The sequence below is a fragment of the Pipra filicauda genome, unplaced genomic scaffold, assembly GCF_003945595.2.
Source record: "Pipra filicauda isolate LSUMZ 115617 unplaced genomic scaffold, ASM394559v2 scaffold5_size6683894_pilon, whole genome shotgun sequence".
Classification (NCBI taxonomy): Eukaryota; Metazoa; Chordata; class Aves; order Passeriformes; family Pipridae; genus Pipra; species Pipra filicauda.
The window spans coordinates 6604264-6632232 of NW_024104754.1; the positions used below are offsets into that span (position 1 = coordinate 6604264).

The following is a 27969-nucleotide window of genomic DNA, read 5'->3' on the forward strand; positions in this document are numbered from 1 at the left end:
GCTGAGTTACTTGAGCCAGAAGATGTGACAACACTGAGTTTTCATATCTGACACAGGACAGTTCAGCAAAAAGATACTGAATTTTGTAACTTTGTTGAAGGGTTCTCACTTCAAGTTAAGCTGAGACTATCTCATTGATAACTGCAGGTACACTCATGTGACTCAAAAAATGTGTTAGGACATTTATATAGAAGCCACAAGAGTGGGCTAAGAAAGAGAGGATCTGATTTTTTTCTCTATTTTTTAAGTACAAGGAAATTCTGAAACTTCCAGTACTGCAGGTAACTTACACAGGTTACAAAACAAAAGAATATTGTTAACATTCCTAGACTGCAAATGGATATACCAGCTAAAGCTGCTTTTAAATTCTTTTTGTAATTTCTGACAAAACATGGCCTAAAGACCTCAGATGCTAAGGAAAATGAAAGAACAGTGCATGGCTCTTCATCCCTTTTTAAAACAGCCCAATTTTCTTGAAAGTCTTCCTGCTGTACACCTTCCCTTTTCTCTCAAATAAATCTCAGATAATGATAGGCATTGATACCATTAAATATTTCTATTTTGGTGGACCAAAATAAATAGTTAATAACCTGAGCTCCTCCCAGTTATAAATTACATCAACTGGCTCTCACAACCCTGCTCTTGCAAGGGAAGAGGTGACATCGAGTTTGCAAGGCAAAGAAGAAGAGTGAGCATTTACCCAGTAAGTTGAAGAGAAAAACTTCACATAATAAGACCTCTGTGAAAGCACTGACTGAGAAGTGTGTTTGCTGCATGCTGCCCCTACTTAGATGTTAATTGGATTACAGTTGCACTAATTCATAACATTTTTCAAATGTGAAGGTATACCAGATCACTGTTTCTTGCACTATTTGCTCTGCACTCAGACAGCAACCAGATGCAGAAAAATGAATGTGAACAAACTACTGCCAAAATACGTCAGTGTTCCCAGGGGCTGGGAAGGCAGGCAGAAGCAAGCCAGCAGGCCAAGAGAAGAAGATTTCTGCTCCTAAGAGTGAGAAAAGATGGAGCTTCCTGAGCACACAACTTCCTGAAGGGTCAGGTCCGGCCACTGGTGTTTGCTTCTACCATGGTGATGGAACCAGATGGAAACAGTCTGTATGTCCTCTTGGTAAAGAAAGAGCACTGCGTCTCCAGGGATGTCCATTCCTCCCCAACAGGAGCAGCCTTGCAGAGCCACAAACACAAGCACGTCTCTCGATACAGGGTCGATAGTCCCTATTTTGAAAGGCAGACTTCCACTACCTTTTAAGCATTACTGAGCTTTGCAGACGCAACTTCCAAAGACTAAAGTCATCAAACAAATTAACTTCCTGTTCAAGCACTGCGATTACAGTGGTTTCACCTGGTAGTGTATCATGTGCTGCAGAGGGAGGAGGAGAGAAGTTGTGTGAGCAACCGAGGGTGCAGACTGGCCCCACAGGGAAGGAAGGCTGTTGGCGTGGGGCCCTGGGAGACGTGGCAGTGCCTGCAGGGGGTGGGGACAAGGCATAGGGCCCACCATTACCACCATGCTCCTGGGGATCCTCGTGGTGCTCTGCTTCATCCCCACTGCTGATGTAACAGGTAACAAAACCCCCCCACATTTCAATCCTTTCCACTATTTTTCCTCACTTTGATCATCAAGGGGTAGAAGGTCTAGTATAGCTTTGAATTAATTTTGCACTAATTGTTCCGTGTTTGGATGAAAGCGGAGAGACAGCATGCTGCTAGGACTGCACGTGGATCAACTTGATATAACCAAGAGACCCATTGTTCTCCCACCACAAGTACCCCTCTGAGATAACACCCAAGCGCTTTCTTTTAATTTGACTTCTCTTTAGATCCAATTGGAAATTGCATCCGTAGGTAGAGGGGGGTTTATTTCACCTTCCCCTGGGCTTTACAAGTTTTTCTCACAAGTGCCTTCTCTTGGGCGGCAGCGGGTCTGAGCAGACCCGGTGCCAGTGCCTCTCTTGGGGCAGCCTCTCCACCACCTCCAAGTCTCCTGTGTGAAGCTTCAGGTCCCCTCATGACCTGGCTTGGTGTGATGGGCTCAGAGCTGAGCCCCCCAACATCCTCACAGGACTAGCAAATAAAAGGGTCAAATGCAGAGTTGCTTACTGAGCTCAAAGATGGGAGGATGGAATTGCCAAGTTTCTGATTTTTGCATTGGTAAGTGTATTACTGATACTTACTAGATACCTAGTTTCTTTCTTCAGCAAAAAAAAAATGTCTATTTGTGATTTTGAAATCCTGAGTCTTAGTGAATCTTTCTGACTCTTCAGTTGTTGTGGCTGAGGGTATTTTTCTTGGTGTTGTCTTGCTGATACCCACTGTTCATATGTTCAGAGCTAACATGTCTTTCCAATAAGAACGTTAAAATGCAAAGCAAGGCAAGGGATGCTGGCTTTTCCTAGGATAATCCTGAGACAGACAATTTTTCAAACCTCTGCCTGAGAACTGTTGTTATTGAGTCTTCTCCAAATATCAGTGTTTTGTATTTTACAGGGAAGTAATAGATAGGAATAAAAATCTGTTTTCCGGTATGAAACTTTTAACATATAGAACATCTTTAAAAAGCTGTTCTTTCTAGTATGAGAATTGAATCTACTTTTCCCTTATTTCTGCCTTATTTTTTCCATAGCTCTTTTCCTCAGTGAAGGCATTATAATTTGCATGACACCATGATCTACATTTCTTTCAGAAATCATAGTTTTTTTCCTCCCTTGTCCTTTCCCATTTTTATAATTCTGTGTTTGCAATATCATAATTATTTCCACAGCAGGCCCCTGGGTTGTCAGAGAAGACACTAATTCCAGGAGGGGAAAAGTATCAGCAGTGGGTTAACAGGTGTGAACAGCTTTTAAGCAACTCTTTTGAATTGCAACAAAATAAAATACAGTGTTTGGTTATCAGACACAGGGGTTATGCCATGACACTATAGACTTTTATACACTTGCTTTGCATGAAGAACTTGAGTTTCTCCGACAGCCTCACCAAGACTGTTCCACTTCTTAAAGGGAAGCACATGAGGTCATTTGCTTCTCAGGGCTCCCTTCTTTCTTCCCCATCTATTTTCTCCACCTCTTCTCTTCATTTTCATCAAGATGAGTGATCCTTAGTGCTTGGAAAATATTAAGGCAGATCAAAACCCTGCAGGACTTCCTCCAGCCACAAAGTGTATTATAGGCCTAAGGTATTTTGGTTTGAGGAAAACAGCAGAATTTGTCGTTAGATGTCCCAACAATTGCTGCAGGTTGAGTTTGAATCATAGAAAGGGACTTAGAATATTAGCTTAGTCCTTTTTCTTCTGCAGAAACACTAATGTTTACTAAGTTTGTCCTCCTCCTCTTTTTGTTGGCTCAATAATTACCTTGCTGTGGTCTGTCACAGAGGCAGTTAGATCGAGTGTCTGGTATTTTATGAAATATGTAATATAAGCAGGTTCCCACTGCAGTGTACCACAATTGACCTCATCTTCTTACTACCCACATAACCTTCTGGCTTATGGTCTCTGGGGGTTAAAATCAACCTCTAACCCACTGAGGTTACCAAAATGCAGAAGATGGGTGAGACAAGGTTAGCTGAGATTAGGATGACATCAACAAGTTCTTGTTTAAAAAAAAATAATCACAAACTGCCAAGAAAAACCCCTGTGCTCACACTGGGTTTGGTTAAAGCAAGAGTGTCAGCAGGAGTACTATGCTGCCTGCAGTACTCATGGCAGCAAAGTAGGAAAGTTGAGCAGAAAGCGAGTCTGTAATGGCCAGAATGGGCAGATCCCTCCAGCTGCACATTAGACACACAGCTGGGTGGCCTCAAACCAAAGTCAAAGAGAAAGACTCTTGTACCTAGAAAAGAAGAGTAAATGTAACTGAACGGACCCACAGCAGCAAAAGTGGAATAGCTTTGTTTATCACATTCTGTTTGTGGGTTAACCAAACTCATTTCAGGATTTTCCCTATCCCTCCCTGGGAATTAAGTGGGCCGTTTCTTTCCTTACAGAAATACCAACTTATCTCAGATTCCTTGCACTGGAAAATAGCTCCTTGAAGTCAACTGGCATGAAAAAGAAAGAAAGGAGAGTACTAAATATTTTTAGTAGAATATTTTTTTTCAAATAGCTGATGATGATTCATGGAAAGTTCTGGGAAAAAAAAATAAAACACCTCAGAACAGTTATTTTCTGTACTTTGTTGACTCTACTTCACTTTCTTGGCAAATAAGAAAGAAAAAAAAAACCTTCAGTGAAGTTTTGCTTACATCAGGGGTCCATGATCAGAGAGGCAGTATTTTACAGATATTATATATGGATGGCATTTTCTTTCATTATGCAAAACTCCCTCACATGTGATTATAAGAAATGTTTAGCGTGACAAGTTTATCAAAATGCTTTAACAAACATTCAGACATCTTACACACCATTGCATATAAATCCTAAGATCCTAAGGCTTGCAGCATGTGCACACTGACTTAAATGATTTTACATTTTTAAACTTCATGGCTTTTTGAAACTGTAAACAATAATTTTTCATAACTGCCATTTTTCTGTCTGGGTAAGGCCAAGGTATAGATATTTATTACTATACAATATGACTGAACACAGCTCTAGAAGTGGCAGTCATAACCCTATTTAGAGGAATGAAAACACCTACTAAATGTTTCCAAGTTGCACCATTTTAACAAACCCAAAGTGACACTTATAAGAAAAACTGGCTCTGTGAAGGCAAAAGCAGTCTTAGCCCATGTTTTCTCAGAATGGTCCCGATCCTACTAAGAATGTAGTCAAATCCTATTCAGATCACAAGTGAAGAGAGGGATGTTTGGCGTTACTCTGTTTTCCCCATGAAACTAATACACATTTCAGCATGATTGACTTTCTTCGATCCAAAAAAAACCCCAAGTGCAGAGGAGGATGATGACAGCAGGGCTTGCCTAACACACTGGTGGGGTAAGCTTGCTTTGCCCCTATTGGCATTGAAACCCAATCAATTCATGCGGTGCTAATTAGTTCCTATAAATGAAACCAAAAATATCTCCCTCAACTTAGATTGGAGCTAGTAGAATCCATTTTGTGAAAATGGATTTGGTTGCTTAGCTTAAATCATGTAGGAGCATTCTTCATTAATGATCCACCAATGACTTTTTCCCACTGCTCAGCCAGCCTGCATCCCAGCATCAGCAGCATGGGGCTGGGTTATCACACCCAGCCTGCAAGCCAGGGCAAACAGACCAGACTATAAATCCAAGAGGTGGAAATAAATTGAAGGAACTTCTCCTTTTAGGCTGGTGTATCAAAAGAGACTGGTTGTCAATTAGCACAATATCATGGCAGGGACATAAATAGTCCAAAGCTGTAGTTAAATAGTAGAGCTCAAGGCATGAAGTGAGGTACTAAATGTCAGGAATCCAGATGAGCTGACAACAGCAAAAGGTGGGGTTAAGTCACAGGGGTCTGCAGATGAGTCTAAATAACACCTGAATGTAGTCCCTCAGTGATAAGATTTTCAGTGTTCTTTGACCTTCCTCTGGCCATAGTGAAAATCCAATCAGGCTGAGCAATAAATATCCATTCATTTTCTGTAAGTACTTGCAGTGAAAACAGGTGAGCACTTCTCTGAAGTGTAATGCTTCTGCAGGGGTCTGTTCTGGGACGCCTATTTTGGTTGTCAACTGTGAGACAGAAGAGGTCTCTTCTGAAGGTGTATTCGGTCCCTGTGACAATCAGGGTTTTAGTGGTGGGCAACTACTACAGCACAAATCAGAAGAATAACTCTGTCTCAAGTGAGATGTGTAGAATTCTGCTGTGCTAAAGGTAAAGCAATTCTACCACAGACTTGCAAATTGCCACTTAGGCCAAAGTTTCAATTTTCTGGCCAACAAAAACATGATCAAATAGCTTGTCTAAAGAGGTGGAATCCAAACCTCACCCCTCACTAGAATGCCTTATAAGCCTATGTGAGAGCTTTTGTCGGAAAATGCTGATTCGATGAAACTGAAATGTTTTGCTGAAATGTCTTCATTTAGATGAAAATTCACCACAGGCACCACCTCGCTTAAAAACTTGACTTGTCTGTTCTCTCTTTGCCACTCAGTCCCAGGATTCCAAGGTCCATGTCTCTTTCTGCTGGAAAGCCTGGAAATGCTCATCCTTCATCCAAAATTTCACAGTGTTTGGATTCCCTGCAAACATGGGATTTCAGAGCTGTGATGAGCTGCCCTCCACCCTCCACGCTAACGATATGGAACAAAGAGACACACAGAGGATGGACCACAATATTTCTTTGCTAAAGCTGAGGCAGCAGAGCACTCCCTGTCTCACATCTTCCTGCTCTCATTAGAAGCAAGGGCTAGTAAATGAGACTTCCAACGAGAAAATTAACAACTTCAGCAGTTTCGTGGGTTCTGCTGGTAACTGGAGAACCTGCTACCAATGGGTTGTTTCTACTGCCCACACCCTATCACTAGTCTTGTCCATCTCACAAATCTTTGTGTTCACTCCCTGGACCACATTTATCCCAAAGGAGCATCCTGCTCAAGAGGCTGGGGTACTCCATATTCTTGTGCAGGTGTGAACACACTAAATGTAGTCTTTTGATCCTAAACATTGTTAAATACAGTGAAATGCTAATTTTCTGGGCATTCTGGATCTGGCCTCGTTCCTACTTCATTTCCACTACTAGCCCTTTCGAAGTCTCACCACATGGATTAAGTAGAAAGAACATAGGTTTGCAGCACATGTTGAGGGCAAGAGGCACAATTGTCATTCTCACAGCCACAGCGATTCTCAGGGATCTACAAAAGACTATCCAGACCTCTTATGAACTGAGCTTGCATGAATATTTACACAGTCATACACACACACAAAAGGGCTGGCAAGTCCCTAGCTTAAAAGCCAAAACTCCCCTCATATTTCTTAGGGGTCATATTTTGAAAAGTAGGGCGTCATTTGTATGAGATGACTTTTCTTGGAAGAAGTTTTCTTCCTGCATAGTCCTTGCAGTGTTTCATTGTTTGGCAGATGGTAGCACAGAGGTCTACATGTCAGAAAACATTTCCTGTTTATGTATCAGTCTGGTCAATTCAAATTGAATTATACTTTCATGTGACATGTTTTTTTGCAGGCCATTCAAGTGCTAAGTGCCAATGCAGTGTCAAATCAGTCAGCTCCTGAGTCCTTAGAGAAATTAAGAATCTACTACAGCTGCCAGCTAGAGAAATTACTTACTTTACATTAAAATGATAGCAGTTCATGCTTTTAGTGTTTATTGCTCAAGGTCCAAACCCTTGAAATGGTTCTACAAATCTCCCTCCAAACTCTTCAGGAGACCTTGAATTAAAAAGCAAATGTATAAATAATCTCTTATCTGACTGCTAAACTAAGCATTCAATTCATAGTATTTTCACTCCATAATGTACCCTGGGAAACCGCTTGCTAAGTAAAGGCTAGACTTAGGTGGCCTTCTATATACACACATGCACACAGATGCAGACCAGCCTTCTGAGCCCTGATGTTAAATCTTAATCGCATGGGCCACTCCCTGTGCTAGTGTTCTGACTGCAGAAAAACACTCTTGACCGCACAGTCTCCCCTAGTGACTATGTAATTATTTGTATAGAGGTGGATTGCTGCAACAACAGCTCCTGTGAGAAGCTTCTTCTGCAGATTGTTGGTTACGTACTCCCTAGTAGGGAGTGTCAGCAGGGGAGAGGAGGTATGGAGAAGAGTTGCTCGGGAGGATGTGTGGTTCTGAAGTCTCATGCTGTATTTCATAAACAAGTGCTTTTCTCACTTTTCTCCCCTCCCTTCCAGAAAACAAGATTTTAGTGGCTCAGAGTCCTTTGCTCAAGGTAGATAACAAGACTGCAACTCTAATTTGCAACTACACATACAATGGAACAGGGAAGGAATTTCGAGCTTCACTGCACAAAGGAACGGACAGTGCAATTGAAGTTTGCTTTATTTCATGGAACACAAGCAAAAGTAGCAGTACTTCAAATAAACAATTCAACTGCCAGGGGGCTCATGATAAAGACAAAGTCATCTTCAATCTTTGGAATATGAGTGCCAGCCAAACTGACATCTACTTCTGCAAAATTGAGGTCATGTATCCACCCCCATATGTCTACAATGAGAAGAGCAATGGGACCGTCATTCATGTGCAAGGTAAGCTCTGAAGGCCAGTATCCTCCCTAGACACACTCCCTATATAATGGCTTGAGGCAGTATGTTCCCTTAAAAAAAAAAGTTGGATTGCCTAGTAAAGTTACATTCCTGCTCCTGATGTCCCGAAGAAGACATCTTAAAATGATAATTAATAAAAATGACACATTGGAACAATGAGTAAATAAGAAGAGATTGATGGTTTTGTTTTCATGTACCTAAAGTGTCCTTTGCTCTTTCCTCCTTAAAGAGACACCCATCCGAACACAAGAGCCTCTGTCTGCAATTCCTTTGTGGATTATGGCAACAGTGACTGGAGTTCTTGCTTTCTACAGCATGCTAATAACTGCAGTTTTTATTAACTACTGGGTAAGAAACTCTGTTTCCCTTTGCTCTATATATGCTCTTTGTCCCTAGTTCATTTCTCAGGCTACACTTGCCAGGTTTACCCCGAACTCACTGATAGCCCTTCAGTTCAGGATGACAGTGTTTCTTCACTCCAGCTATGTATATACACCCACACTACCACATGTACCCCCAAAGAGCTGAAACACCAGCTGCACTCCAGGGGGGCAGTCAGGCCTCTGCCATTGAGTCCTAAAGCAAACAGTAATGCCATAGTGTTGGCAGTGCCCTGCACACCAGAAATACTGGGACATTGTCGCTACCCTCTGCCAGTTGTCCCTGTCAGGGAAGTGTAGAACTACAAGCATTTCTGGCAAAATCCTTTGAGACTACAGTGACAGGAGCTCACCCACAATGAAACAGCTCTCAGTTGACCCAAGACCATCTGCACTGGTGACTTGTGCCTATCCAGAAATTCTCTTGAGTAACCAGTATTTCTGGCAGCTTGAGCATAAGGGAATAGGAGCACCTGGATCTCAGTACCCTTGTCCGTACATTATTGCTAAGAAAGCTGAGACAGCCTTATGGCTCATTATTTTTGCTTTCTAATCTCTCTGGAGACTTGGCTGGCCCAAGTCACGTCCAGTTCTGCCTGCTGGAGTAAAGAGAGAGTGACGCATGGTGCAGAGGCAGCAGCAGGACATCTTCCTTGACAAGCCTTAGGACTGTGATCTCCAGAGCCAACGGAGTACTCCATGTGAGAAAGACTTGAACGTAGAGAACTCTATTCCTTGCACTCTGACTTGCCCCTCTATTTTGTTGAATAGCGATTTTCAAACATTATGAGGTAGCCTGTATAAAGGGTACAGAGTCCCTCACCGGTTGAATGTTGCACATATACAGAAAGCCACTGTCATTGCTAGCTGAAGCTTGAGATCTGTTAAGTGCTTCACAAAAATACATGTTCTCAATCTATGGCTATTTCTAACGGAAAACAATCAAAGGGGGCATTGCCGTAGGAAAACGCAAAGGCAGGTTAAGTGGTCCTTCTTTGTGCCCTATTGTAGAGGCTGATTCCAAGGAGAGCAGAGAGGATTAGAGTGAACAGCTGCTGGTGTTACAGTGCTGTGCTACTGTGGCTGTGCCTGATGAGATAGTATAGCTTCAAATCCATCATTTCCATCTGAACCATTTTCTCTGTGCTGGTACCTAATGGCTACACACTTAGCTACGAACATGTCTGCCCCCAGCAAGAGTGACAAGGCTGCATTGCCATGTGTGTTGTTTGCTGCATCAGTTTTTACTTGCTGTTATTACTGCTGGTCGTATTCTTTGGATAACATATACTCTGATTGTGGATGTATTTAGAGTGTTGCTGAATGTAAACACAGCTGCCTAAAAGACATTATGAATTGTGAAAAAAACAGGTCCTAAATGTGATAATCGACAGACATGTTAAGCCTGATCACTTGAGCTCCTGAAAGCAGCTAAAGATTTGTCTGTTTTTGTACAGTTCTGCCTTCCCTGAAGGAAAACCGCTTTCTCCAAGAGTAGCAGTCCTTGGTCCTGTAACAGGCCAACATTCACTCATACTAGCAAAATGCCTTTCTCCTAAGCAAAATTACCTCTTAGGTGAGGTAATGTGTATTGTGGAGATGAACACACATAGATAAAGCTTTTCTATCTAATGCTTTATATGCATTGGCTGCATTACATGGCTTAAGCAGTATGTAACTTACATTCAACACTTTGCATATATATAACATTAATATAAAAAGCTTACCATATTTCATAGTAACTGCCCCACTCTGCAAGTACAACATAACTCAGCCATCAGATTTTCTAATGCAAACCTCCTCCAATTCCACAGTATCACATGTATACCGCAGCATATGCAACTATTTCTGTACATTGGAAGGAAATTTCAGTAACAAGGAGATTGCAAAAGAAGGTATGATCAGTATTAAGGAAAAAGCATGCAAGCACTTTACCTACCCCTGATCAATAAAGCCATAAGCTATGTAAAAAACACCAGCCTTGTGCACAGCCTGCAGCAGTCAGAGGCTGAAGTGCTGCTGTAGCCACAAACATCCTCTGTGATTTTAAGCAAATTATTTCACCTGTTTTCTGGTACTCTTATTTCTCAAAGAGCTGATGCTTCCCATGTCTCACGGGGGCATTATAAGCAGGAATTCAATGGTGGAAATGAGATTTTTGAGGCCCAGATAGGGAGACATAAATGATTGACATCAGCTCTGATTCTCTTGCCCTTTGAAGGAAAGTTCGGAACAACATATGCATTGTGTGTTACTGGTGTAAATGGTAGGCAAACCATGGTACACATAGTCTGAGCTGATTTTTCCTGCTCTTATTATGTTTGAGTTAAGCTAATTTCTTTTTTCCTCCTAATAAATGAGGACAGCCTTCACAGCTCAGATTGTATTATTTCTGCTGAATCATTCCACAGATGAGAAGTGATGGTTAGAGGCATCAGTTTGTATCCTTGGTTTGTAGCATTCCTTTACCTGGAGAACTACACTGTAAATCTCTCAGCAGATAAGATGGAGACTTACATTCAGGTTGGGCAAATTCCACAGATTCTTTTATGAGAACACATATTCTAATTCTTTCGTAAATATATTTAAACCTGAAGCTGCCTTATAAATATGCCTGCTTCCTTGAAGGAGGGCCTAAGGCCAGAACCATCAGCAGTTAAAATGAGAGTTTTCATGATTCTCTTCACCCTTCTCCTACAGCAAAAATCCAGAAGGAATATGTACCATCAGAGTGACTACATGAACATGACTCCCCGGCACCCACCATACCAGAAGAACAAGGGTTACCCATCCTATGCCCCAACACGAGACTACACTGCCTATCGGTCCTGGCAGCCGTAAGACCCACCAGCTGACCCACAGTAGCCTTGTGCGCTTCTAGGCAGTCACCTGCTCTTGGACATGGAAGGATAGCCTCTCATTTTCTCATTATGTTTGTTGCTATTGATCATGGACACCTACACAATAGCAAATATTGGCTAAACTTTGATATAATATACTAAAAGAAAAAAACAATCCAACAAACAAACATAAAAAGTGGGGCGGGGGGAAGTAAAAAAAGAATCGTTCTCCATGATGGCTGAAAATGAGGCCCAACTTGTGTTGAAGGTTGTCAGTGGGTAAGATGATGGCATCAGACCTCAGAGCTGGTCTCTTCCTGACACCCGTGGTCTTGCTCAGCTGTTGGGAGAAGCAGAACTTCTGTTCTTTTCCCATAACTGCTGCCTTAGATGTAACCCTAAATCTCCTTTCCTGTGTGTCTAATCCTCAGAAACCCTTGTTGCTGTTAAACCCAGCAAAATATAAAAAAAAATATTTTCTTCTCTACAAGACCAGAACATAATTCGAAGTTCAAAACACATGCTTAAAAGAAAGAGGGAAAGGTCAGTCAGAAGGCATCCAAGCTATTAGACTACGGCACAAATGATCCACCAGGACAAATCAAGCTGACACAAAACTAGTAAACCTCCGACATGCGAGTCCTTAGGTTGGACGCTTTGTAAACGTTCATAAGGCCATCTGCAGTCATGACCAACCAACTTCACAGAGTGAGAAAGCAATCAACCTGAACACAAAATCAAGACAAGCAGGAGAGGAAGAACGATCTGTCTTTGACATGAAGAACTCCAATTCGGTTTTGTTTGCCTACAGTAAAAGAACAGAAAGTCATACATGAAGCATTAGAAGACACAGAGGTCAGATTTTGAGAAGATTTTTACTTTCATTTTTGAATTTTTGTTTCTATCCAAAAGGTGTTCTGCTGAGTGCTCCTGAAAATTTATGCACATCTGCTGGCACCCAGGTTGTACCAAAGCTCTTTCAAAACTCTGGGTCTGCTTATGAGAAACTAAAGATCATTTGAATTTTTTTTCCCATAAGCACCCAATTTTTGGGATGTGAGAGGGTTCTTCATTCCCAGTATTGTGAATTGGACCTGCAAGTGCCCAGGGTGTGCTCTGTACACTTTGTGTTAACTGGAGGTTACATTTCTATCTAAAGATGTTTTTCAGGACTGCTCCATGCTGGAGTAGGACAAAGTCTTCAGCAACACCTGATTAATTCTTTCAATTTAGCACATTTACAATAACAGGACATCCAAAGTTGTAATTAGGGTTATCTTGGCATAAAATCCCTTTTCATACTGAGGAGACAAGGTTTATTTTGTAGAGACTACTGAATAAAAAATTAAAAGAAAAAAGTCCATATTCCCACATTGAAATAAAATTGGGATTGTACAACATTTAATTTCCTCCAAATTGGGACAAGAAGATTCTTTCTCTCTTTGAGGGGACAGAATAAAAGTAGAGATGTGGAAGTATGGCAACAATCTGCTTTGATGTCTTAATCAAAGAAAAAATTTTGGCTCTTCCAAATTGCAAGTTTTATTTGAGCTTGCTGACCGGGCCCCAAACCTTTCATTCTGAGTCATATCGTCATGAACCATGTTCCTGGAGGGTGCTGTGCCACCTCTGAGCAGTGGTGAGGTGCCTGCTGTCCCCCCGGCCAGGGACAGGTGGGGCCCCAGCTCCGGGCGCAGAGCCCCCGATGGCAATGGTAAGGGGGGCCCAAGAGATCCACGAGGCAGTGCTGTGAGTTTGGCATGGGAGTGCAGTCATGGACCCAGCAGGCCTTGAAAGCCTTGCTCTGGCTCAGTTCAGCAAACCCAAAGGCTTATGATTGGGCTGAAGAAATTTAAAACAAAGTATTATTTATTTCTTCTCCTTTCCCCTCATCACATGCACAAACACCCAAAGGCCGACATTTTTCCACATACAGATTTTACTCTCTTCCTGAAAAGCCCCTCACTGCACCTTTGTACTGCAGCTGAGGCAGCGAGGAACTCGTGCAGGGGGCAGAGGGGAGGGAGCCAGGTGGACACATGGCAGTCCCTGCACAGTCCCAGCCTGGTCCTCCTTGCTGGCACTGACTGGGGGACGCTAATGCCTTGTCACCTCCCTCCTCACTTGGAGGGAGATATGAATGATCCTGTGCAGGGGCATCCAGCCGCTCCCACCGGAGAGCAGCAGGCTGAGCACAGTCCCCTGTCAGGGTGGGGCACTGCCTTGCCGTGCTCCAGTGTTGTCATTGTGTGACGCAACATTAACGAGTGCTCCAATTACAACGCGCTGTGAAAATTCACAGTGCAAATATAAGGTGAGATGGCAAAAGTGTATCAAAAGCACAAAACAGGATAAACATTCCTTGTGTAAACTGCATACATATATTTTTAGATACAGATGTATCTATTTCATTATACCTATATTCCTTAGAGTTTTATCATACTTTTTGCAATCTCCTTTTAAAATTATTAAATAGATACGGTTAATTAAATCCTGAATAAATGTACTAGGCCTGAGGATAGTCAGAGGAAAGTATTACTTTCTAAAGCAAATGTTGGTATAATTTGCTTTCCTTCCCCTAACATTTTTCTACTTTCCGTGTTTAAAACATACTGATAGCTCCCAGGACATGATACTGGAACGTAAGTCCTGGAGCATCTGGAACAAGTATTAATTCATTTGACTGACCAAAAAGGGAGATACAGGGAAGCATCCTAAACACAAAATGAAAAAATGAGGACAATCAGGACAGGAGAAGCCACAGCCATGGGTTAAAATGGACATTGCTGTCATATTAAAGCTCTGTAGGGACATGAATTACAGACTGTTGGAGATGGGATACCAGTAAGTACCTTTTATCCACCACTGTAAGGGACTAAAATAAAATGTTTGCAGAGAAACAACCCAGTTAAGGCTGGAGTCTGGCTCTTGGTATGTGGATTAGCATATTCGACAAACAGCAATTCTAATTTATTCCATCTAGTTTTAGGCAATGCAACATGCCAGGACAGCCCTGGCCCTTCCTGGCCCTGCCTTTGAGGTCTATATGCTGTTTATGGGATGATGTAAAGAGGAACCTCCCTCTGCTGCTGCTCTGAACTTGGAAACTGGCCCTCATGGAGGGCAGCAGTAGATCAATAGGGTTTTCTGTCTTACGCACAGGTTTTAATTCAAATGCAAATAAAATCCTGCTGAAGAGTGATTTAATTTCTCATTGTCCTTTCCCCCACTTTTGGATCTCAGTGTCAAGTGAACATCTGATCTACAGTCATCATATCTGAACAGCAATCAACATATGTTGCAAGGGGTCAACCAAGGGTTGTGCAGCTCCAGCCCCCTGTATGCTGATTCCTGTTCTGCACGTCTCCAGCACAGCACGAAACAACAGCCTGGCTCTTCTATGCTTCCAGGAACTAAGCCCCTAGAAGACAAATGCTGAGGAGGTAGCCTGTGTTATCTTTGCAGTGTCTTGACCCCCTTGGGGTTGTCAGGTTTACTAAAGCCAAAAGTCTTAGATGTTCCTTCTAGTTTGAATATCCTTCTCCCCTATTACATTTTTTTCAAAATGCCTCTTATTTCTTCTGCAGCTCTAAACGTGAACCCTGCATCTCTGCCAAACAATATCCCATCTTCTTTCTCTGCTTTTTTGCTCGTCTTTTTCCTTTCGTTTCTATGCCAGATTCAGCAGTTCAGAAACCCATCCTGTTTGCTAATCTCTAACACCACTGTGCAGCCTTCCATATGTGCCCTTGCCTGCCTAGTTATTTGCTTCACAAAGACTGTCTTGTATGCCACATTCCTTCTTAGTTTGGGGTAAGGAGTTGCCACAGGAGATTGAAGCCATGTGGTGATTGGATAGGTACTTGTTTTCTGTTTGAAGGATTTGAGGTCTTTCATCCCTTTGATTTTTCCCATCATCTTCAGATTTCCAGTTGGGCCAAACAGCCACGTGGGAATCCCACACACCACGTGCTTCCAACAGTGCATTTAATTTCCGTACATTTCATTTCCTGTGCATAGCAGGCTTTCGACTATTGCCAAGTCATTATGCCTGCAGACATGCCCTGACAGCAGAAGCAACTTTGGCTACTGATGGTATGTTTGACTAATAAAAACATGGTACAAAAGGCTTGAGTTTTAGGAGCACACAGGCAAAGGCTTCAGTGCTAAAGATCAAACCTTTCCACTTTCAGCAAGGCTTTTGCTGGGTGACTGGAAAATATGTTATTCAAGATGAATCACAGACCAAGACATAATTTTGTTAGTCAGTCATACTAACCAGAAAACAGGTTGGGGTGATGAGTACAGCATCAGCTTTTTTAAGGTCCAGTAAAGATGGGGAAATGCTGAAAACAGCAATAGGCAGTAATTTGTAGCCCAAGTCAGTGTCTTTAAGTGGCTATGAGAGGGAAACTAGCTGCTTATCTTGATGCAAATGGATTGTTCTTCACAATTAGGTGCTTTTGTTAGAGCATCACATTACAGTACGTTACTATTCCAGCCTCAAGGGCATGCAGATAGTCTGATGTGGCCAATTTGGCTGACAAAGTATTAGGAGGCTGCCAATTTCATATAAACCCATTTGCAAAGAAACAGAAAGTTGAATGGTCTCAAATTCATGGTGTTTGTTTGTTTGTTTGTTTGCCTTTTTTTTTTCCTCACTGGATCTCCACGATCTAATTTCACCCCCCTCTGCACCACCCTCCCACCCTTGGCCCTTTTTAAAAATAAAAATTAAATGCAACTTTATTTTCAGGTCCCATAAACTTATCAGGAGCTCTTCAGTTTTGGGGAGCTGACCATTCAGCTGACCATTGAAATTACGAGGAATTTTAAAATGTCACAATTTTCCTAGCCATTACTATGTGGCCACATCATTCCTTTTCCTCACTGACTTTTTATTCCTTCAAGGGAACTATTCTGGATTAGGTTGAAATGTTCTCATGGGTTGGAACAACTCTAGTTTTTCAGACAGGAAAGATTACTACCTAAACAGCAAAATCAAAGGCGCAAACAAGCAATTAGTAACAATACAGCTCCGTGGAAATTAACGTAGTGGTTTCAATCTGGGAGGAGGATCAAATGGCCTTTTTACAATATCCTTTTGCTCTAAAATAAAGAAGCTTAAGAAATTACATACTGAAATACCTTAGAAGACAAGAGATCAGGTTGCAAAATTAAGAAATCAAAGGCAGGAAATGCCAGAAGGAAGCTTTCCTATCCAGCCTCCCTTCTGCCCCCTTGTGTGACCAGAGTGGCTCTTTAATTACAGCTGCATTTTCCCCTTCAATCCGAGCACACGCTGAGCGGGCCCGGCCCCGCTCTCCCGCCGCTCAGGAAGGCTCCGGGCACGGCCGGAGCAGGCGCTCAGCCGGCCACGCTGCAGCTACAGATTGCGAGTGACAGCTCGAGCCCCCCGTGTGGAGAGCTGCGGCAGGACACGACCAGCAATCAGGCTGGCTTAGATAACAGCTAAATTAATGCCCGATAGCCTTGTCAGTGCCCCATTAAATTAGATCACTCTGTCGTGAGTCAGAACGAACTAATTTTCCTGCTATGCTCGCTGCCTGTGACAGCCCTTGGGCTACTTTAATCTTCAAACACCAGTGGTCAAGAGCTGATTTATTTTTTTCTCATGAAAACGATGAAGTAGGTTCCTCACATTTCTTCCTGAGCTTCTCAAGCTTCCCTAGACAAATCAAAACTGGCTGCAGAAAGGAAATTGTTTCTGTCTTTTCATAGCTCATTAGGTCCTAATATTCAGGGACAGAGGCTGAAATCCAGAGTGGAATGTCACCTTTGGGAGCATTATCCCTTGTACCTCTTTCTCTCAGAAGAATGTTGAAGTAATGACAATGTTTTTCTTAACAACAACAAAAAAATGTAAGACTATGAAGATACAGAATTGGACAGCAGGGGAATAAACTCTCTCCCTGCTGCAGACACACACTGTTGACACTTCTTTCAAGTTCAGCTCTGTGATGGAGCAATCCACAAGTAAGGACGAGAGAAGCAAAAGGGGTTAAATGAGAAACCACTCTGAAACCACTTCAGTGAAGCTCTGGAACAGTCCCTCAGGGAATGGAAATGGAGAAACCAGCTGCAGGATTCACTACACAACCCAGACTTCTGCCTCTCCCTAGCCCACTATCAGAAACAACTATTAAAAACATCCTAGCCCTTCTTGCCTCAAGAAGTACTTTTTACTGCTTAGGCTGCTCTGCATCATTGAGAAATAAACTGCATTGATGGTGAAAGTCAGGTTAGGTCCTGTGTGTGGACTTGGGTGCACTGTCAACTCCCTTGGGATAAAGCACAAATTACATTCAAAGGGCAGTGGACAAGCAAACTGGCTGGAAAGGAAGGATGGCTGAATGGCTGACTGCAGAAAAAGTGGAGTTAAGCAACTCCAGAGTTTTTTTCCAGCAGCTAGAGATGCATTGGTTTGAACTGCAGCTCTGATGAATTTCCTTCAATAAAAGTAGCTTTTGGAAGGATGAAGGTTCTGTGGTTATTTCATGAGATTTAAGCACAAATAACCATACATATACAAAAAAGATTTAAAAATACCCTTATTTCTTCCTTTTCTCCTTTCTGTACTATAGGATTAGTTACAAATTGTACAGTAAAAAGGTTTTTAAAAGGTTTTTAAAATCAGCATTCCTTTGTTGTTACTCTTTTTTTTTTAATTTTCAATTTTTATATTTTGTATTAATGTTATAGTTTTGAAATCTGTTTCAAACTGCCGAGGGAGAGAGGCAAAATGAGGACTGGGGTATAGGCAAAGAACATATGTACTGCAGCTCAGTACTGCATGGCAGTACCCACGCACTGTGAAAGACAGTAGGTACAAAGGGAAGTTCAAAGAGTCCACAGGTTACATGAGCAACCTGGTGAAAAAATGTCAGTTAGAAACGAGCAGCAGAAACCAGCTCTGTTTTCCTACTGCTGTGGCTTTGCTCGGCGATGATGACATACAAAGATTAAGCCTAACTGCACGAACTCCAGTTGTTTATCTCCTTTTTTATCATCGCCAGTAAGTGAAGGAGACATGTGGGTGTCACCTGCAAAAAAAAAAAAAAAAAGAAGCTGCATTTCTTCGAGAAAAACATCTGCAGATCAGAAAAGGCAAATGGTCTTGTTTAATTCATGCATATCCAGTTTCCTTCCTGTCACTAATCTGCAGCACTGAATTTAGTCTCCTGGATTTCCTCAGCTTTATTATGCTGGGAGAGAATGCAAGAGAGAGGGAGACAGAGAGACTTGAGCAATATTAAGTGCCCAGAATGACTGCAATCACCGAGGTCATTTGTAAATCACTAAGATAGCCTGGCTCCCAGGCAAGGAGTTTGATTTCCCTCCCCCTTCCTCCCATCTGCTGAACTATGGAGATTTGCAACATGAAAAGCTATCTGCTGTGCAATCAATTTACAGAAGAACAGTTTGTTTGGGCTGCTATTGAGGGAAGCTGACAGAAACTGGAAGTCCTGGGTCGCCAACCAACTCACAAGTGTTAGTGTCTATGTGGATGTAGAAAATGTGGTTCTTCTGTCCTTGCACATTTGTGTCTGTGACAGAATGAATCTCTGCACACAGTTAAACATTGCTTGCTGCATACATTGCATAGAAATCACTATTTAAAAAAGAGATTTAAAGCAAAGGCATCTCATACATTGGAACTACTGAGGGATACTGTATGTATGGACATGCAAACAACCGTACAAACACGGATGCCACCTTTGGTCTTTTCTCCCCATCATTATGTAAATATATAAAAATAAAATAAAATAAAAACCCAGTGAACATATGTCTCAGAGTGCACATCAAGCACAGTACGCTCATTGCGTCTGAGGTATCTTTAGACTAATGATGTTTGATGTGGCTGTGTGCTGACTTGTCTGGGTCAGCCTACCAGCCCCTGAAATATAAGAAGTATCAGAAAAATTTTAAATTCAGACTGTCTGTATTTAAAAGTAAGACTTTCCTACATCTCCAAATTTGCTGTAATTTGCTGTAGCCCTGGACTCGAGATATATTCATAAGACTTTTATCCTTAAGCCCAGTGAGAACACTGATGACCATTCCTTTTTGACTGCAGATCAGAGAGTGGATTCCCTATGGCTCTGCTTTAGCTGTTCTAATCATCAAGAGTGCTTGTTGCACTCTTCCAATGCCCCAGCTACAGTCCAGGAAAACCAAGGACCTGACTAACCCTTCTTGCCCAGGTGCAGAATATGACATTCACCTTACCCACTAAACAGACCTCTTCACAAAAATTAAACTCACTTTTTCTTGATAGCTGCCATAATGAATGTTTGGTGAATAAAGATTAATTCCTTGTTCTTGCAAACAACAAGTTCTTGTGTCCATTTACTGAGGGGAAGAATCCATTTGATGTATCATTAGCTGTGTGAGGAAGTTGCATATCTGTGCAACTCACTGTGGGAGTGTCTTCTTCCCTCATGTAAATGCTGGGCTGCAATCTGGGTCAGCAAACTAATGTTTCACAGTTTTGACTATCGAAGAGAACAAGAAAAATATCAGAAGTAAAAATGTGAAATCTAAGGGACTGATCAATGCAGTGCTGCCTCTTGTTGAATGGCATGAGCACTAGCAGCTGAGTAGCACTCTCGGATCGGTTAGGACTGAGTTCACACTGTAATCTCTCCAATTTTAGCATCTCATATACACATATAGGTTGCAAAGAGACAGCAAAAACCTAAAGGATCCCAGATAGGGGAAAATACAGAGAAACAAAAGATTTTACTTGCTAAAGGCAAAATGTTTTTGTGCTGGGAACAGGAAACCAAGAGACAGTGCGAAGGATGTTGCGGGTGTTGGAAGAGCCACCACTGTAGTACTGTGCATACCTGGGTGACTCATCATCATTGTGATGCTGCCTTGAACTCAAATGTCCCTCCTCCCCCAGCTGAAGCCAGCTGGCTCATTCTGCCTGGCTGCTCTGTGTTTCTTCTCTGCTAGGGTATCATCTGGAAAGTACTTGGGCTGGCACAATGATGGGCTAGACATGGTACTTGTGAGATATACAGAATATACATGTGACACACACGGAAGTGATGTGCCAGTCCCTGCTTGAGGAGATGAAAAATGAAAAAAGGAAGTGAAGGGAGAAGCAGAGGTAGGGTGCTCATGCACAAGTACAAAGCTCAGCAGTTATGAGGGCAGAAAGCACAACCAGGACATTCTTCACACCACTTGTAAACTCTACCCACTGCACACACCAAGTGTGCATGTGTATCTTGTGGGAGACTCTGCTCCACAGGAACTAGAGGAGCTAGTGGCTGATCATTTGTAAGCTGTGGGATCACCTATTTTCCTGTAGTCACAGAGTTGCCCACCTCTCACAGGCTTTCCATAACCCAACCTGTCCCCTATTACTTACGGACAGAGGATGACAACCCTTGGTTACCAGAAGACAGGGTTGGGGAACATTTAGGTCCATTTAGAAAGGAGGCAGCCTATCGGCTGCTGTGGGAGTAAAGGGGTAAAGTGGCATGGCAGTACACTGCAGTAATGGAGTACAGCAAATTGAAGACAGCAGAAAGTCAAAGCTCTGTGTCAGAATTTGTCTGTGCCACCAGGCTGGAGCCTTGGGAAGGTCATCTGATCCACTGCTCTTCAGGAAAGATCAGGAATATACCTCATTACACAGCAAGACGGCAAGTGAAGGCGAGGAGTCTGATGGGAGCAGGAGGTTCAGACTAACTCACATTTTCTATTCCTCAAGAAGATTGCCAGGGTATTGACAAGGCATCCACAGCATACATTCTCTCTGCAAACTGTGGAACTTGCTTTGCACACCAAGGATAAGTTAGTCTGCAATTTATTCTTGAGCAGATTGCGAGCATATTCATGTACAAGAATAAAGACTGAAACCTATTCCTGCATCTATTCCTACAGATGCCCTCAAGCTCCGGGTAGCTGCTGTCCCTACAGCTCAACAATTTGGTGGCCAAGATCAACTGGGCTGAAAGCTCATCAGAAAGACTTGGCAGAAGCAGAATACTGTAGAGATTACATTAGACTGACCCAGAGAAGCACACAGATAAGCTTCACTGTCAGCACTGCCTCTGAGCTTTCACTGGCACTTCCTATGCGTATTCCTTACTGAGACTGCAAGCTCTTTGGGCTATTTTTACTAGTGACTACATTTTTGTACAGTACCTGGGACTCCAAGCCTTGGTCAAGGTCTTCATATTGTTGTACAAATGACAGTGATAACTTTACAAGGTGTTATATCAGATCCTCATCCCTTCTACAGCAAATGTCATCACTAAAAACCATGGAGGAGAAAGTACTATAAAAACAAACCTGCAAAGTCCCAGGGGCTGGGACAGAAACACAAAAATGTTCTTTCTTTTTCTTCCTCCCACACATTTCACTTCCTTTCTGGCACCTCTCTTATATAGTTGGAACACATCTGGCCATCAGAGCTGTGGTCTTTCCAGAGCTTATTTTTCACTTTATCACTTATTTATGTGGCTACACATCAACATCAAAGGGAAGCCAAGAAAACAATATCAACAGAGAGTTCTTTAAGTGTTATCTCTCATTTCACAACCCAGAAACCACAGGTGATCCCCTCACACTGAATTCAAGCATAGCACTGCTCTGAAGCAGTTCCACGGAGGGAGAGAATTGCTGATGCTTGACTTGCAACAAATTTGCAACATCACAGTACTAGGGGCACACAAGGAGGAAGAAGAGAGTGCATTTCAAGCGCACGTACACGAGCCAGAAGACAAATGAATGTTTTTCAAAGGGTAGAAGGAAGCTCTATACCCACCTCACATCCCCTTTGCCCCCTCTCTCCTACCCCCTCTTCCCCATTAGAACATGTTGAAAATGCTTTATTCCACATGGAACATGTGTATGTGGTTGAGAGGGGGTAAACGTTTACACATATATTCAGTTCTATGAGAATATAACATTTCTTTTACAGTTATGCCAGCATAGGTTACTATTTCCCCAGCTCTGGTCAATGTAAGGTCTCCTTGCACCAACAGTCCACGCTGTTCGGTGACTGCTGCTTGCCCTGTTCTCTGGTTGGCGAAGTGTGGCCCTTTCTAATGAAAAAAAATTCCTGAAGAAACTTGCTATTTGAATGCATCAGTTGGTCCTTTTGCAAACTATATTATACTAACCCTCTTCCCTCATCCTGGGGGACCCAGAAGTCATGAGGCTTCTTGCATCAGAACATAAACACAGACCTATGTTCCATCTGGCAATGGTGTCCTGTTTCCAGCAAAATAGCTGCACCAGTGGAAGATATTAAGCCTTTGTGATAGCCTAGCTTGCCCTAAAAGAAATGTGTTTCTATCATTAGCTAGCAATCATCTCATGGCCTTTAACAGGAGCTTTGAGAAACAATCTTTATGATTCCCATTTTATGCAATTGCAATAATTGTGATCACAGATATGCAGTTATATTACAGTAATAATCAAAGACTTATTTTTTTCATACTGTACAAGCTGAAAAGTGATATTCTGTGCCCTGAAGAGTTTAGAGGGTAAAGGCAAAATAGGTGAGAGCTCATTGCCTGGGAAATAGAATACAAGAAAATGTAAGGAATTATAGTGTGATTGGCATGTGTGGCTGTTTGCTTTTAAACTGGGTGTATAAGGAATGAAAAGAGAGGAATATATATTGTTACTGCCTTTCAGGCTTAGCTGGCTTTGTTTTTACTCAAGCACCAGTTCTCATGCTTGAGAAGAGGAACGCAATCTACATCTCTGTGCTACACAACACTGAACTGTCAGGGGTGACTGTTTGGGATTTACACTGGTGTAAGAGTGTGAATTTGGAACTGGAGCCACTTTTTTCTTCATAACCACCCACATAACCTGCCTGCCACAGCCAGCTATCTGCAGGGTAGTGTCTCCAGTTTCTGGCTAACTGGTTGAATCATCTCTTTTTGTGCTCTGAGACCTTCATTAACTTCCTCTCTGCTCTCATGGAGAGTTTTCGTAGGATGCTGTCAAATATACGTGAGGGAGAGATTTCTTTGCACTGAAAGGGCGAGCTGATCCCTTTATCCTGACAAACTACGGTGCTTACTCCTGCCATCATGTGACTTTGGCAGAACTGGGCTCTGTATTTTATGCCTCACCCTGACCTTGGCTGCAGCATTATATCCACTTCATTCATTAATTGCTACAGTCCTCTTTACTGCAAGCTGTAAAAGTGGAGTAATAAACCTAATGGTATTATGTAGTGTAGACTCCAGCTCATGTTGTTATTCATTCTCTCAAAGCAGACACTGCTCAGGAGAAGAGATTGCTGCTTAATTAACCTCCTTCTGCATCAAGGAAGCTTTGGCAATTGGGTCATGTTAATTTAAATTTCAACACCAATGACTTTGATTTCAAAAGAACTGTTCCTTCCTTGCATCAAAACCAATTTGTCATATACAGCCCATTGGCCTCCAGGTTCCAGCTGCACTTGCAAATATTAACCGACAGGATAGGAAAATTGGTTACAATGATGCCGAATGAAAGCAAAAGCACTGTTGCCCTCTTTGCAGTGTCAGCACGTGCTGGTATTTCTTTAGCAAATACTGAATCTCACTGATGACATCAACTGTAGGAACAGGCAAGTCTACAGTAGAGCAGAAATCTTGTACCCTAGGGAAATAGTATGGTAGCACATAAGCTGGTTTGAAGAACTAATACAAGAACACACAGAGGCTATCTAATGGTTCTTTTGCCCTCTACTGAAGCAGAGCCCTCTTGATGTGACTTGGAGAGTCCTGTGCACAGAGAGCACAGCAATGTGAAGAAGCATTCCTTCAAAACCTCAGAAGAAATTCAGCCATCCACTCACTGGGCAACAGCCTGGATCGTGAGAAGGTGAAGTCTCGCTGTGAAGAGTGAGACAAAGAACAGCTGCACATTCAGAACAACCTTCTGTTGTTACTAGGAAAAGAAGGACAAAGAGAAGCTCTTCTTCAAGGAATCAGATACTCTGAAGGAACAAAATCACAAATCCATATGAGATCTCTATTCCCCAAGGACAAGTACCTGAAAGTAGTTTAAATAAATCAGGAACTACTGAGCCACCAGATGTACAGAAACCATTTCAGGCACTACAAGGCTGAACTATGTATGCCACCTAAGTAATCCATTAAGTTTTTAGGACATGGATTTTTTAAAAAGCCTTAGAGTTCTTTTTATGCTAGGAATGAGTCAAAATGTCAGATTATTTTATCTTTTCCTTGGTGAATAAAGCAAACAATTTTTCAAAAACTTTGTGGATGCTCCTACTGAAAAAGTATTTCAAGAGACAGCTTGAAGCTTGAATCTAAATGGAGGGCCTGACTGTCAACCTTTTATTTATTTTGCATGGCAAGAAGGATGGAGAGAAAGTAGAAATTGCTCCATTATCTCAAAACTAAAATGGCAATCCTTACCTGTGTAAATTCTATTTCCTTTTCTATCGAGATTTTTCAGGTTCTGAAGGGTTAAATCACTGGTATGGAGCAACTCCAGTGCTGTAGAAAAAAACCCATGTGTAATGTGTCTGCAAAACCATATTGAATTATCTGATTAGAAAGTGAGAAAAAACAAAGGCAGCATGCAGTGAGAAAATGAGATCCTCTGCAGGATCCATCTGCCAGCAAAGCAATTAGAAAGATGGACTTCTTAGAACAACAGTGATTGTCATTTGTGTGTGACACTCAGTGGGCTACGATTCCCTCAGATAATACTCATGCATTCCAGCACCTGAAGACCATGTGATGATCACTGTGTAGCCCACTGCATTTTCAGTACTTAGCTCTAATTTAATCCTGAACTAAGCTATTTAGCAGGTGTGAGAGTGAACTGTCTCTTCACATAGAGAATGGGGCAGAAAGACTTGCTTGGTTGGTTTTTATTTCCTGTAAATGTGTTTCTCAGAAGGTTTGTGGATATGTATCTCCCTCCTCTGGTGCAGAATAAAGTAACACCCTAGTGGAAGATTTGAGAGATTTGATGTGGAAAAAAAAAAGAAAATGGGGAAAGAGTCCTCAGTAAAGGAGCTCAAACACTTAATAAAACTCATGGGAGATAATGTATTTACTTTTTTTCTCAATTTCATTATACTATTGTCATATAGTATAATAGCATGGGAACTTTGCATTCACGAATAGTTTGCCCTAAAAATAGTTCTGCCCTGATTTGTTGCCAAATCTCCATGAAGGTCAAAAAAATGCACACTGTCCCCCGGCCCACCTGCTTCCAATAATCAGGGCTGTCAAACTAGTAACAATGGATGAGGAGAAGGCTGAGGTACTCAGCAACTTTTATTGCCTCAGTCTTCAGTGTAAACTACTTTTCCTACACCTCTCAAGCGGGTGGACTGCAGTGAGAAATGGTGTCCCTCAGAGGTCTGTGCTGGGACCTGTACATATCTTCACTGGTTACACAGACAGTGGAATTGAGTGCACCCTCAGCAAGTTTGCAGAAGCCAACAAGCTGAGCGATGCAGTTGGCACACTGAGGGATGGGATGCCATCCAGAGGGACCTGGACAAGCTTGGGAAGTGGGTCCATGGGAATCTCATGTGGTTTAAGACCAAGCACAAGGTGCTGCACCTGGGTCAGGGCAACCCTTGTTACCAACATAGACTGGGGGATGAAGAGACAGCAAGCAGCCTGGGGAGAGGGACTTGGGTATGCTGGTGGATGAGAGCCTGGACATGAGCTGGCAAAGTGCACTCACAGCTCAGAAAGCCAAACATGTCCTGGGCTACATCCAAAGCAGCCTGGGCAGTGGGTCAAGGGAGGGGATTCCGCCCCTCTACTTTGTTCACATGGGACTCCACCTGGAGTACTGCATCCTCAGCACAGGAAAGACATGCACCTGTTGGAGAGGGTCCAGAGGAGGGCCACAAAAATGATCAGAAGGATAAACATTTCTCCTTATGAGGAAAGGCTGAGAAAGTTGAGGTTGTTCAGCCTGGAGAAGAGGAGGCTCCAGGGAAACCGTATTGCACCCTCTCAGTACTTAAAGGGGGCCTATAAGAAAGCTGGGGACAGACTTTTTAGCAGGGCCTGATGCAATAGGACAAGGGGCAATGGTTTTAAACTAAATAGATTTAGACTAGATATAACGAAGAAATTATTTACAATAAGAGTGGTGAAACACTGGAACGAGCTGTCCAGAGAGGATGCCTCATCCCTGGAAACATCCAAGGTCAGGTTGGAGAGGGTCTGGGCAACCTGTTGTTGTTGAAGATGTCCCTTCTCATTGCAGGGACTTTTAGAGAGACCTTTAGAGTACCTTCCAACCCAAACTACTTTATGATTCTGTAATCTTCTCTGAACTCAGTTCTTTTATTCCTATCAGGTTGATTTTGTTTCTTATCAGGACTATGCAGAGACCCATTTCCCCATTTTCCTAGCTGTTTATTCACAAAAATGGCATGGCTACAAGTTGGCAGACCACATGGTTAAAATAACCTGTATTGCAGTCATTTTGATCATTTTATGTAGGTCCATACTTGACACTACAGTGAGTCCATTCATGGCCAATGACAGAGCCTAAAGAAACAGAGTTCATCTCATCTGACATCAGTAAAAAGATGACTGAAGGGGCTCTGGAGAACTACCTTAGGTGCAGACACCTGCATTGGCTAGCAGCCTGCCTTAGGTAGTTCCCAGGAAAAAAAATTTCCCACCTCTTGCACTTCACTCTACCTTCTGTTTGGTTCATCTTCTGTTTGAGCTGGGTACTCTGCCAGAAATCCTAAGAGAATAATATCATTGGCCTAGTCCACAAACATCAGTTGGAAAGAAAAAGTGATCTGGGCAGGGAGTAGAAAGATATCACCGCTGGAATTCCCCTGCAGAAGCTCAGGTGTTCCCTCACAGGTGGGTAGAAAACTGCTTGCTAGTCCTCCAAACAAGACTGCTCAAGCTGGTGCAGAAAATTCAGATTAGAAGAAAAATCCTTCATGTACAGATTTTTTTATTCTTTGACACAGTTAAGGGAATTTAAGAAGAAAAACCCTGTAGGCTTGTGTGCTTGCTAGGAGGAAAAGAATTAAAAGGCTCTGTAATGTCCAGAGCTTCACAGAAGCAGACAGCTGCCAAAGAGCTACTTAGCTCAAGTGACCTCACAAAACTCTGTACCATGACTGCTCAGCAAACCATGTTAGTGGTACAGTAACTCTTACATGGTGATTTGGGGGATGGGAGTACACTGCTCATCTAAGCCCAGCCACCTTCTAAGAGCTACAATACTCAAATGGGCCTGAGGTGCTGCCTGAAGTAATCATGTCTCACAGCGGGAAAGGCACGAGCAACAGCTCTATTTGCTCTTTCAATTTTTACTTGGTTGCAAAGAAATTCAGCTTTTCCCCTTGAACACATGGGCAGCCTTTGAGCTAGAAGGAGATAAATAAATAAAAGAGAAGGAAATAAATGAATCAAGAATTAAAAAGGGCATCTAACATTAAAAGAGGAAATGAGGAAATACAGAATATGATCCTGACATTTAACGCTCACCTATGCTTTATTACTTTCGGAATAAAATTGCAACAATCATAATATTAAATAGA

At 42.3% G+C, this 27969-nt stretch overlaps 1 protein-coding gene and 1 long non-coding RNA gene across 5 annotated transcripts in view; one reads left to right on the top strand and one right to left on the bottom strand.

The window, feature by feature from the left end:
- The window catches only part of LOC120324588, a 113575-nt gene that overhangs the window by 53730 nt on the left and 31876 nt on the right, over nucleotides 1-27969 (bottom strand). For 2 of the 4 annotated variants that reach the window (XR_005566010.1, XR_005566008.1), the window contains one exon: nucleotides 18070-18472. The exons of the other annotated variants lie outside the window; for them this stretch is intronic. This is a non-coding gene — a long non-coding RNA (uncharacterized LOC120324588). Of the gene's footprint in view, nucleotides 1-18069; nucleotides 18473-27969 lie in introns of those variants that run through there. 4 annotated transcript variants of the gene reach the window in all.
- On the top strand, nucleotides 1474-11522 carry CD28 (CD28 molecule). The gene is made up of 4 exons (XM_027731413.2): nucleotides 1474-1587; nucleotides 7817-8170; nucleotides 8418-8536; nucleotides 11269-11522. Exons 1-4 carry the CDS (start codon nucleotides 1533-1535, stop codon nucleotides 11407-11409), a joined length of 669 nt encoding a protein of 222 aa, XP_027587214.1. The 5' UTR covers nucleotides 1474-1532; the 3' UTR covers nucleotides 11410-11522.

Coding starts and splice junctions, on each gene's coding strand:
- CD28 (XM_027731413.2), top strand. CDS start 1,533: ATGCTCCTGGGGATCCTCGTGGTGCTCTGCTTCATCCCCACTGCTGAT. Junction 8,171..8,417: donor GACCGTCATTCATGTGCAAG/GTAAGCTCTGAA, acceptor TCCTCCTTAAAG/AGACACCCATCCGAACACAA. Junction 8,537..11,268: donor CAGTTTTTATTAACTACTGG/GTAAGAAACTCT, acceptor CTTCTCCTACAG/CAAAAATCCAGAAGGAATAT.